The 12,683-nt window shown below is 45.9% G+C and overlaps 1 protein-coding gene and 1 long non-coding RNA gene across 17 annotated transcripts in view; one reads left to right on the top strand and one right to left on the bottom strand.

Moving 5' to 3' along the window:
- The window catches only part of ARHGEF9 (Cdc42 guanine nucleotide exchange factor 9), a 184,607-nt gene extending 175,365 nt beyond the window's left edge, over positions 1–9,242 (top strand). For 10 of the 13 annotated variants that reach the window (XM_040571980.1, XM_040571982.1, XM_040571992.1 and 7 more), the window contains one exon: positions 5,353–5,603. In XM_040571980.1, the coding sequence (XP_040427914.1) occupies positions 5,353–5,534 (182 nt within the window). In that variant the 3' untranslated portion in view covers positions 5,535–5,603. Of the gene's footprint in view, positions 1–5,352; positions 5,604–7,934 lie in introns of those variants that run through there. The other 3 variants (XM_040571981.1, XM_040571983.1, XM_040571984.1) reach the window with 2 other exon arrangements.
- LOC121077126 overlaps positions 8,166–12,683 on the bottom strand; it is a 57,125-nt gene continuing 52,607 nt past the window's right edge. For 3 of the 4 annotated variants that reach the window (XR_005823903.1, XR_005823900.1, XR_005823901.1), the window contains exons 7-8: positions 11,402–11,507; positions 8,166–8,246 (exon numbers count right to left, since the gene is read on the bottom strand). This is a non-coding gene — a long non-coding RNA (uncharacterized LOC121077126). Of the gene's footprint in view, positions 8,247–11,401; positions 11,508–12,159; positions 12,382–12,683 lie in introns of all 4 variants that reach the window. The other variant, XR_005823902.1, reaches the window with a different exon arrangement.

The raw sequence follows: 12,683 nt of genomic DNA on the forward strand, positions 1-12,683 counted from the left end.
GCATTTCTCAAGGCCGCAGGGTCCCCCACGAGCAGCAGTGGGCCCTTTTCTTTTCCTCTTCCTCCAAACAGAGAAGTTAGGCTAGTGCTTAGAAAGGGGAGGTCAGGCATCTTCTCCTCGCAGGTACCATTCCTGGCAATATCTACCTCTGCCAGACCATTGATAAAAATCCCCTGCTGTGTGAAGAGCCATGGCTAATGCACCACTTAGGTTCCTCTTGAACTGGGTGAGCATGACAAAATCTGAGCTGGGGAGCTGAGCATGGAAGTGAAGACCAGTGAAGTCTGTGGCTGCTAAGGACTGCTATTGGTGGTGGACGGTTCCTGTTCACAGCTCCCATCCCCACCTCTTGGTGTAAAAACTGCCTGCAATCAGCAGAACTAATACCAGGCACAGAGTAGTTGCTGACTCTGAATATAACAGCAACGGAATGAGCAGTGGTGAAGTGCTTTGAGATCCTCTGTTGAAACGTGCTGAAGAAGGGCAAAGGGCTGTACCCGTTCAGCCATGGCTGTTTCTGGTTTCTTTAAACTAAATTTGTCTCTGCTGCAGTAGTAATTAACCATATATCAATTAGTGTTCTTGAGGCACGTTCCCTGCTACCCATGTTGTGTATGGGTTAAAATAAAACAAGGAAATGAAATTTATAAGATTTTTCGAGCATGGCTCCTGAAGCTGCCATTGAGGATTTGAGAGGCCCCTTAGTGCAGCACTGCCTCCTTTCCAACAGCCTCCCCTCAGCCACTACAGAAAGGAGGTGCTGGCGTTTTGTCGTCTCCCACTCAACTAGTGGGAGCAATGAACAACATGCTATCTAGATGGATAGGCAGAAGAAAAGCCAATGAAATAGCTCCTGATCAAAATATGAGATAAAATCTTATAGGGTGAGGATGGAATGAGCATCTTGTAAGGCAAGTTTCCATGGTTATAGAGGCATATCTGCGTGTATTCTGTGTACACTTTGTATTAACTCTCACAAGGTGCAGTGTTAATGGAGCTGCCCCACTAGTTATACGTGGGTCTGTCTGCACGTGTCCGTGTGGATAGCCTGTGAGTTAGCAGCGTGCTCCTGGGTCTTCAAGTGCTAGTGGAGTCCTGGTGTAATCTCAAATAGAGGAGGCACTTTGAAAAAAAGGAAGGAAAAAATAAGGAGATCATGTTATATCTTTTGTTTTCTTCTGAGCTGCGAAAGCCAAAAGCTTCCAAGTGACGTGTCCTAGCACTAAAAAAAGGCACACTTTCAACTGACAGCGCAGCATCTCTCTTTACCAGTTTTGTCTAGCCAAATCATAAACCCTGGAGTTTTCTTTTTGCTTATTCCGAACAGATTTCCATGGCCCCCACCCTGCCAAATGATCTTGCTATGCAGCTGCAGCCTTTATATTCTGCTACTGTGCAGAATTATGCATGAACCAGCAGAAGGAGCTCCAAGTCTGGTCATTGGTGTATAGCTGTTTTCTTACGCCTCGGGAAGGCAGTGCAGCAGCTGTGTCTGGAAATCATTACTTATCTATCGATTCTTTCCCTTTGCGCTTTGAATTCTGTTCTCCGAGCAGCCCAAAATTGCATTGGAAAAGAGCTTTGCTCATTTCTTTCTGTTGAATTGCAGTGGAGTGATGGCTTTGCATATAAAAAAAAATCCCTCAAGAGACAATTTTGCACAACAGCCCCAAGTTCCGATGAGAGAACAAACCACAGCAGAATAGAAAAATAGCAACCTGTCATACTTTTTCCCAGAATTGCTCCTTCTCAGGTTCTGAAGATGTTCAGATTAGGTGAATTTCCCTCCTTCTGCACATAATTCCTGTGTTCCACCTTGTCAGGAACATCGGCATGTCAAAACCAAAGCCATTCTCAGGGCACCTCTAGCTTTTGCAACATGCCGTATCACAGTTTCACAAGAAAACGTATTCATAGGGAATAATCAGCCTGCCTTGCCAGAGCACAAATGTTTTTATTTGCATGCCCTCAAACACCCAGTAATTATGCATGCCATTGAGATGCACAGTTGTGATCGTTCAGGCCATGGACGCCATTTGATAAACATGATAAATATGCAAACCTTTGGCTGTTTATTCAAGTAGAACCAACCGGGAGCTTTTGAAGTTCATCCAACTTAGATGCTAATACTAAAACCCTACATCCTTGAGCAGGGTCACACAAAGAAACACTCTGAAGACTATGGGTCCGAGCTTCTTTACTGCGGGAAGTGGCAGTGTGTATTTGCATGGGCATGTTCCAGGCAGGGATAGCTGTTTTCCAGGAGTTTGGACCAAAAAGGCTTCTCTTGGGAAAGAACTGAATGGGGTTTGCTAGTGATCTGGCCAGGGGAGTCTGCCTTTTTCTTGTTTGGAGAAGACAGACTATGGATTACATTCTTTCCAGTGTAACTCCATCAATGTCAGTGGACTTCAGCCAGCCTGTCCTTTTTCTACTTCTCCAGCCTCCCAAGTGCATAACATTTTGCTGATCCGGAAGATTTCATAGCATTTCTGTGTTGTGATTAAAAAACACTAGTTCACCCTCCACAAGTTGGTTTAAAGACAATAGAGAGCTCAGCACGGCTCAGCATGGCAGGCCAGATGCATCACAAGGCTAGGTGCAATTCTGCAGCCACATGATGCAAAAGACATTGGGCCATGTCATTAAAGCAGCGTGGTTTTAAGGTCTTCCAAAGCTAGAAATAACTGCTGTCTGTCCCGTAGTAGTAGCGTTAGATTCACAGCCCTTTTGTGTTGTAGAGCATTAGTTAGTAACCCTGGTGGCACCAGGACTATCTCCCTTTGAAGCAGTCCTTTGGGATCCAAACCGCCTACCAGATAGAAGATGCATTTCCCAACTCCAGCCATGTAAGGGACCTGCACTAGATCCTAACCTTGACACAGATCCTAAAAGTCCTCACCAGCCTCTTCTCACCTGGGACGAGCGGCCAAGGCACTAATGGCTGGATTTCTCCAGGGGGATGTCTGCACTCTTGTGTGGGTTCAGGGCTGGAGTTTGGTCTCCAGAGCAGACTCTGTAGTTGGTTTCACCGCCCACACATTGAATCGCCCTCCAGGAAGGCAGCGTGGAGCAGGACAGTGGTAGAAGAAGGGATGGAAGCGGTGGGGCGGGGGTGAGCTCAGGCCCATGCTCTGCCCTTACGGGACATCATTGGCTTAAGTCACAGTGTGGCAAATGCGAATGGACTGTTGAGCCCTGCCAGCAAGGATGGTACCCATGGTGTCTCGGGTCTCCTAGGACTGACCCCGGCTGGGTTTGACCCCAGGACAGCAGGGCTCTGGGCTTGGGCTCCACTCTGCACACTGTGGGAGAGAGGAGCTTGGGAAAGATAGAGTAGAAAGCTTGTTGAAGAGTAATCAAACTATTCCAGCATACAGATACAAATGCAGAACATCGCCAGATTGCTCTTTTCAACTGTTTGAAATACTAACTGTGATGAATTGGTTAAAGGTTTGTAAGTAATGAATTATGGAGCAATTTTTGTCCACCATGAGGAACAGCCTTGGTTACTCCCTGCAGTGGACAGAAAGCTGCATGATTGGATTGTATTTGCTGTAAAAAAGGAGAAATTGATTAGCCATCATTGAGATGCCATCTCCAGTTGGTCTGAACCTTCTGATGTTTTTAAGAACCCATGATGGGTAAATTCTGTAGTAAGCAAAAAATTAATTTTCTTACCTAAAGAGCCTTAGCTTGATATCTAAAAAAAAAGAGGTTTTTGGATTACACTGTGGCACCATATAGAAATTGTCAGACGAGCTCCGTGAGTGCACTTTGTGAGGCTTTTTCCTTTGTCTGTAAGTACCCGACTGTGTGCAGCCTTCCTGTGCCCAGGCCAGCCGGCGCTGGTCCTGCAAAGCATGTGTTTGTGTGTGGCTAGGAACAGCAAACTGAATGCAGTCATTGCTTTTACACACCTTGCTGTGGTACCCGGGTGCTAATCACCGTATTTTGCCTTCTCTAGCACCTTCCCATCCGAGGATCTCAAAGTGTTTTACAAACATTAATTAATTTAGCTTCACCATCCTCGTGTGAGGTAGGTGGGTCATGCCATCCCGCTTTCCAGACGAGGACACTGAGCTACTCGGGTAGAGTCACCTCGCTCCTGCGGTTAAGACTAGGGGAGGCAGCGGCCTCGCGATGGCCCTTGCGACGCTTGCCACGCTTCTTGTGGCCGGGGCTGTCCTCCCGCAGAAGGAAGAGCAGTTCTGCATGCAGCAGCGGGGATCCGGAGATGGCCAGAGCTTACAGCACCCCACTTCGGAGCCCTGCTCCTTCCTCCTTCCCATCCCTTTTGGAAGTTGTGGTTTCCAGCTGATCACAGTATCCTGAGGGTTATCCCTCGTCAGTGGCGTGGCGGGGAGGCGATGCAGAAGTAGCTGTGACTTTTCCCTGTAGGCTGCACTTCGGTGGCACAACGCCTCCCTTTGTTCCGCCTCCATTCACCCAGCGCTGTGATCTGTGCGTCATCCTTTACGAGTGGCTGTGTAGGTCCCAGCTTGCTGGAGCTCCCCTCTGTCTTGGGAAACCTGTAAGAGCAGTGTCCCCTCACCCCTTCCCTGCACAGGCATTGTGACAGGTGGGTGTCACGCACCTGGCCACCGATAGACCCTGGAGGTGTAGCCTTGTCAGTCCATCCATTGCTGCCCATTTGGATTGAGCAGAAGCAAGCCTTTACTGCATTGCATATAGCCGTTTTGGGCTGAAACAAGACCAATAAATTTAAAACCCTATGGAAAAGTCTGACAAGCTTTCCAAAACAATAAGTTGCCCTTTGTCTAGCGATGCAGGTCCCTGCAGCATCACTCCACCCGAGCCGCCTTGCGCTGCTCCCTTCTGGCGCAGGAGCTGGTGCCGAGCGGTCCTTGGGGGTCGCGCTGCTTGGGGCTGGTCACTGGGGCACCTTTGCCAGGGCAAAACCCATTGCGAATGTAGCTGGGAGGGTGAAAACGAGCTCAGAAACATCAAGTGTTAAATGGGAGAGCGGGACTGGCGCTATGGCTGTCTGCCGACGTCTGACCAGGCTGGTGCCACCTACGGCACAGCCATAGCACTGTGTCTCGCTAGGGCACGCAGGACTTTTCCATCAGGGCAGGCAAAACTCTGCCAATACAAAAGTAATGGATCGTCTCTAGATCTTCAACATGCGGTCCAGCACAGGTAGCCTCTGAGCTGAGAGTTAGGCAGCGGCTGCGTTTCTCCGTAGACTCGCCGTCTCTAGCATGTCTCCCTGTTGTTTGGGACCCTGGTTATAAAGCGATAAGAAGCGATAGCATGACGAAGAAAGACTATTGACCCAATTGCACTTTGACTGATCTGTTTCTTTTTCCCCCCCAATCATCAATGCAGGTGTGAGCTGCTCCAAGTCGGTTCCTCCAGCCTACCCACCACCCCAGGATCCATTAAATCAGGGACAATACATGGTGACAGATGGCATATCCCAGGCCCAGGTCTTCGAGTTCACCGAACCCAGACGCAGCCAGGCACCATTCTGGCAAAACTTCAGCAGGTTAACACCATTCAAAAAATAATACCTAGAAAGATGGTGAATTTTAACTTAAACCAATTTAAAATTAAAAATAAAATGAAGTAAAATTATATTTATAGATGGACCTTTTTTCGGAGAAGCACTGTTGCAACTAAATATATACATATATATATATACATACATATTTAAAAATAATATATATACATATATGTATATATACAGAAGGACCAAAAACTTTTTTGTTGTTTTTGGGAAGCAATCTGCTACTAGATACTAGGAAGCACCAATGATTTCTAATCATGTGACCTATTTTATTTTATTTTATTCCATTGGTCGGACATTGTGTTTTTTTCTTTTCTTCTTCATCTTCATTCAAGCTGTCATTGGCATCCCAGAATGCTTTCCTGCTTGTGTGAATTCGTCATCGAAGTTTCTCATGGACTACATTGGTGTATGTTATTTGATTTTATTTATGGGGGGTTTGTTTGTTTTTTGGATCGCTGGGAGATCTCTCCCTCCCTCTCCGTCCCTTCCTTGGCTGTCCCCGGAGTCACCATTTCAACGAAGAGCATCAACCCTCCCCGTCCCTGTCCTGCATTCTCTGGTCTGACTCGTGCCTGTCTGGATGTGCTCCCTTGTGCACCATGCTCTGCTGCGCAGTATTTCTCTGGCTTTAACTATTTTTGTTGTGTGCAGGTGAAAACGAGCAGAAGGGGTAACAGCTATTTAGGAAGTGAGAGATGGGTTTTCCTCAGTTAATTTCTTGCACTTTTAAAAGCACTGTCTTTTTCTCAATTCAGTGTGATTTGTTCACACTCGGCGTAAGACTGAGAAAAGAATTTTGGGGGCTTTTATTTCTTTTGCATTTTATTTATTTTTTTCTGTGGGGCTATCTTTGATTTTGATTTATTTTCTTTTTAAGCTGAGACACGACTCTCTGAAAACCCCACTCCTATCTTTGTTTTCCATGCAAAGATAAAAGCTTAAAGACTGATGGCTTCATGCCCTCCATTCCAGCTAGAGGAAAATTGGCTATTAGGCTCCAACAAATGGCCAGTTTTCTTTCTTCAGGAACTAAGGTCCCATCCTGGTGGCCATACTCACGCCTGCACAGTACTGCATTAACAAACCACTAATTGCTATTTACAGGAGCAATGATCCCAAAAGAGAGGGTCATGCCTGCACTACTCTTGCGTTTAAGAACACCGGCTCCACTTGGGCACTGACCTCCCAAGCAAAACATGAGCTGCCAGTAGTGACCCATCAGCAGAAGGATCATTGCCCAAGTAATTGGAAGTATTTACCTGATATTTAATGTATCCAAGTTGCAGAGCAGTTGAGAACTGCCTTTCAGGAAAGATGTGGATGTGACCTGAGAAGTTCAGCCCTGTGATCATGAGTATGACCTAATCTAAATCACCGCTCAGTTAAATCTGAGCTGCAGCAATGGTCAGCAGTGGCGCATCAGGGTCAGTGGGCTCTGGAGTGATTAGCTGAATTCTCCGGGTCTCTTTCTCTCTCTTTTTCTCACTCTGGAGATTCATAGCTGTACTTTCAAAGACATTTCCTACAATTTCAGCCTTAACTACATTTGTATGCAAGCGCAAGAATGTTTGAGCTTGTAAAACAAATCATTGTGCACTAGGATGATTTTTTTTCTCCCTATGACAACTGAGATTGTTTAATCAGGTTCAGAAGATGAACTTCAAAAACTTTGCAGAGCTATTCTGCAAGCTCCTTTGAAAACCTGGGATGAAATAATAGATCATGGTATTTATCATTTTCTTTTGAATTTGGTACACCATATAAACACCTCAGGCCAGTAGTGTGGATAAACATTTTTTTTTTTTTCCACACAAGAACTACAAGAAAATGGCAAAAGCAGAGAGTGCGATTTCAGTATTTCTGTGGAGGCTGTTTTCTTTCAGGGCATGTTACAAGGCAGCGAATGTATTTTTTATTTAAGTACAAAAATAATCTCAGCACCTTTTAGTAACCTAGAAACTCTCACTGAACAACACCAGATTAGCATTTCGGAGCAGAAGAGTGGTCCCTCTGTGACAGGCAACAGCGAAACACTGGGAACCCCAAACAGGAGGCAGTGCAATTTTATATCAGAAGTAATTCCTATGCTCTTTTGTACCTTTGCATTTTTAATGCTCAGATTTTCATATTGAAAAATGTAGCAATTATTATTTTGTTTGTTTAACGGAATGGGTATTTAGAGAAGTGAATGAGATTGGTTTGCACAAGTTAACTGAAATGTTTTACTGTTTCTGAATGGCTGGAGAGAGATGCAGAGAGAGAGAGAAAGAGAGAGAGATTATAATCTGTTGTCAACGTGATGGAAATTTCACTTATTCCTTTGCCTTTTAATTGCTTAGGGAAAAAAAAGTAACAAGCACATTAGTTAAGCCTGTTCATTTACTGTTTTGTGCCTCAGAGAGTGAGAATGAGACATCCATAATTTTTATGAGAAGATGCTTCCTAAATATTCAGCACTAGGAAAAAAGAAACACCACCGCCACACCATTATTTGCATCATAAATCAAGACTCGCTTGATCTGACAAGGCCACTTGTTGGACTCACAGCTTCTTTCTTAAGTGGAAAGCCAAACTAAGCTAGCGCTGCTAGCGCTTGCCGAAGCCAGGTGGCAGGCAAAGCAGATGCAGGCGTTGTTCCAGAGGGAAGAGGGGCTTGGCTCTCAGGCATGGCATTCAAGAAAGCTCTTCCCCTCCATAAATTGCCAAGGTGCTGCAAGAGATGGAGCATTATCACAAAGAAGAACCAGCACTGGGTCCCACTTTTACTACCTACTGTGGCTTTCCCAATAGGGAGCAGGGTTGGGCTGCCTCGTGTGTCTGAAAGTGCTGGAAGCAGCGTAGATGCTGGCAGATTGGGGTGATTTTGACTGAGCATCTGATACAGACTTTCATTTCAATGCCAGACAGGAGGAACCCACTTACCATTCCATATGCAGAAACAAGAGAGTTGTAACAAACTTACATGTTTACGGTATTTCTCTGGCTGAAACTATATATATATATAAAAAATAAAAATACCCTCTTCCCTAGATAAATGACATGCATTACCCTTGACCTAGACACTAGAACAGAGGATCTAAATTCAAGACTTTCGCCTCCCCACCCTCTCCAAAAAGATCAAACAAGAATCAACCTAGGTGCATCTAACAGTTGTAAATAGAAAATAATACATAGAGAAATATATTTGAAATTTGTTTCAGTTTCTGGATGGTCACCGGCCGTCCATTGCAATGTTATTGATAGTACACTGTGGTGCTTTGGGTTTCTGGTTTTGTTCTCTTTATGCTCTGTCATCTTTTCATTGCAGCTACATTTCAGGGAACATGTATATTTAGTAGCTATTGTAAGTTCTGCATGGCATCACCAAGCTTATTTTTCCTTGAGAAGAAAAGAAGAGGCTGTAGGAGTTTAAAGGCACTATGATGACAGGGACTTGTAGCAGAGAATTAAAAAAAAAAAAAAGGTTCAAAATTCTAGTTTGAAGCCAAATACCGATATTTTAGTGCTTTTGGGGTTTTAACAGTAAGAGAAAAAAAAAAAAAGAAAAAAGAAAAAAAAGGATTTTGGTAACCCAGCTGATCCGCACTTGCCAGTTTTATTATTTTGTTTATATTGGACTGTTTGACCCCGTCAAACAAGTGTCAAAGTTGTGTGTATAAAACAAAAAAAAGTGTTTAAAAAAGTGTTGTAAAGACACTGAGCCTTATGAAAATATTTATGGAATTAAATAAAAAGAAGTGAAAAGGCATCTGAAGGCATTTTAAATCATTTTCCTGAGAGCGGTCTCACTCTTCTCCCAAAGGCTGAGCACGAATGGCTGGGGGGGCTCCAGCTTGTCAGCAAAGCAGACACCAAGACGTTCACATGTAACCAAAAATAGGCTTGTTCTGGAAATATCTCCCCTTCCCCTCGCTTTGTGTCCTCCATCTGAACGGAGGGAAATGATTAACGAGTAGCTGGAGGTCCAGCACTGACACAGTACTGCCTTGCAAGTGCTGGCAGGGGTTTCTCCAAACGGAGCTTGGTTCAAGTCTTCTGTGAAACATGGTTTTAAAATGCTTTCTGTTATCGAGCTTCGCACAGCTCTAACCCAAACTTGACGACAGTCTGACTCTTCAAACAGACATCGCAAATGCACTGTGAGCATCGGGAGAAGTGTTTCAGAGCACGTGGAAGTAGAGCAGAGGGGGGTTTCCAAGGGGAGGGAGCCCCAGCCCCGTGCTGCCCTGCTGCAGGAGGCCGAGCCCCAGGAGACAAGCAGGCTCCTGCCCTGGGTTTCCCTTGGCCTGGAGGCAGAGAGCACCTGCAGGGAGAAGGAGCCTGGTGCCGTAGCCCTGAAAGGCAGAGTGCTCTCTCCAGAACCCCCCTGGTATGTCACAGGTAAGACAGCTGAGTGATGCATCCCTAGATAGCACAAAACTGCAGTTATAACTCTGAAAACTGGGGTTACGCCACCACGACACCCAGACCTGGTAGAGGCTAGGACTGATGCCCTGTGGAGAACCCCAGGTACATGCACAAGGGTCCTACACATAACTGCAGCCAAAAACAGCCTTGCCAGGAGTGACACTGCCTGCTGCTTTCCCATCTAGCCTGCAGGTGCCTGTGTGGGTGAGTGGTGGCTAGTTTGCTAGCACACAGAATGACCATGTCTTCAGCCCACATGTAAGATGAAACCAGGCAGACAAGGGAATAAAAATAAAATAAAAAACACAAGAAAAAGCCAAGCAGCACTGCTCTGGGAGAGAGAGAGGATAGGAGGCAAAGCTGCAAGCACAAAGGTTTCAGCAGGTCCAGATCGTGAGCATGTTCAGAGGCAGGGACACCCTGAACTCAGGCATCACAGCTTCACATTTGCCTCCTGCTTCAGCAATAGCCCAGACCAAACCCAAGCTTCTTTTCTCTTGCTTACATTTTTGCTTGCAATGACAATGCCATAGGTGCTGTGCTGGTGCTCACCTGTCTGAATGATTCTACTTCTCTGGTAGGACATAGCTACAGTCACACAGGTGGCTGTGCACAGCACTGCTTCCAAAGCATGCTGCTGGGGAGAGCAGACCCAAAATGCAGCTATATATATAGAAACCTTGCTTTGAAGAGCAGCTCTCCTACCCCCACCACCGTCCTTACAGTACATTTTTAGATAACAAGCCCAAGAAGTTGTTTGCCAGAATTTTGCACTCCCCTCTGAGGTTGCATATGCGAGCTGTGAGGAAGGCGAGGCGGTGGGGTCAGGGAGCACGCACACACTGCCCAGGACGTGCGACGTGCAATGTACCAAGAAAGCCAAGGAAGCAATGGGGAAGAAACCCATCATGCATGCGGGGAGCAAGAGCACTACCAAAGCTTACTGAGAAGCAACAAAGCACCTCTGTGCCCCCGGCTTCCTGGCCTGGTTGTGGCTGGAGAGAGGAGCGCTCCGTGGCTGGGAGCACTGCTGCAGCCCATGGCTATTAGCCAACACGTATTGAATTTAGTGACGCTGGTCATTTGATTTAGTCTTTTCCAGCCACCGAGCATTCTGCCTGCTGCTACGAACTTTGGTTGCATAAAACAAAAACAAAAAAGCAAAGACCCCGTTTAACGTTTATTTGTCTGGAGGGGTGAGAGGTTTGTTAGGCTGTATTTCTAGGTAACATCCCAAGCAGATCCTCTGAGGTGGTGGTGTGGGCACAGCAGGTCCTTGATTCAGAAGTGCACTTACATGCCTACGGTCACCGTTTCGCACCAAAGCTTTTATTACGTACATGTCAAAAAACAGAATGCAACACTCGGAATGATGGTGATCAGTAGGGAAATGACCAAAAAAATTAATGTCCCTGATTGATTCCCTGTTCTGGATGTGTATCGTGCTGCTCCACGTACCTGCACAGTTCGCAAGCTGTGTGGTCGGTGTCACATCGGCATGCAAAATGCTGCGTAGTGCTGTCGGCCTGCATGGGCAGCACCAGGCCCCAGCTCTGCGTGGGAACTGCAACATAATCAGTAAAGCATTTAGGCTGATATGTTTGTGACGTGACAGGACCGTTGTATGAATGACTCTGAACATCAAAGCCATCTCTGCTTTATCCATGTGTGTATACCCATGGTATTACAGCTGAGCTTTTCCTTTTTAAGGAATCAGCCTTTCAATCTGATTGACAGTGCTGTGATTACAAGTCCCTATCTAGCCCAAACAGAAAATTCTCTTGTTTTTCAATAGCTAAGAAGCAGCACCAGGTTTTGCACTAAGTACAGGAGCAGATCAGCAGCCTCCAAAGCACATAATGCACCGTCTGGGCTGGGTTATTAAAGAATGACCTGGAATTGCATGTTGCTGTGGATGCAGGGGAATAGCTGGCGTTTCTGAGAGCATTTCTAAGCACTGTCCACCGAGGGCTTTGCAATGCTGCACTAAGGAAGGACTAGCTGTTTAACCACAGATATCTTCTCCAAACTGCAGGTACAAATGGTAAAACTGTTTATTTGTCAAAACCTCTTACCTTTGCTATGGGAAAGAGACACCTGGTATTTCTTAAATGCTTTTAATATTCACCACCTTTTTTTTCCAGCTCTCTCAAGGCAAATATGCATCCTGGTGAAGATGCGCAGCTTCTCGTTTCAGAGCCACAGCAATGTGTTACCTCTTGCGGATTTGACGGGGTCTCTTTGGTCAGCATTTTTCACAGGCAGAGCCATGCAGCAGCGATGGCTCAAAAACATTCCCCTGTTCCAGGAGCCCTTGAGGGCCCATTTGCAAACACTGCTCTCCTCCAGCTCTCTGCTGTCAACACAGCAACCAAGGCCAGGCTAGTCACAGGCACATTGTCTGAGGGACACTGAGCACTTTTCCTCTTCCTTCAGGGCTGGTTATAACAGCAACAGGAAAAACAAAACAGCAAGATGGGAACACTTTTTTAAATTTTTCATTAAGGAGATACACAGAAAAGTTAATCCCCTGCGGAAACGGTTGCCTCATAAAGAAAACATCAGTGCCTGAAGAAGCGCTCTGATCAGGGGCATCTTGTCACGTCCCTGTCACTGCCAGCAACCTTGCTTGCTCCTGCTCGCCAGCAGGAAGAGGAGCTGGTAATTGGATTTAGAGCAGCTACGGGGGCTGTATACACGCAGAGCTTCGTACTCACGCTCTTCCTTGCCCTGTTGCTCT

The sequence above is a fragment of the Cygnus olor genome, chromosome 13, assembly GCF_009769625.2.
Source record: "Cygnus olor isolate bCygOlo1 chromosome 13, bCygOlo1.pri.v2, whole genome shotgun sequence".
Taxonomy (NCBI): domain Eukaryota; kingdom Metazoa; phylum Chordata; class Aves; order Anseriformes; family Anatidae; genus Cygnus; species Cygnus olor.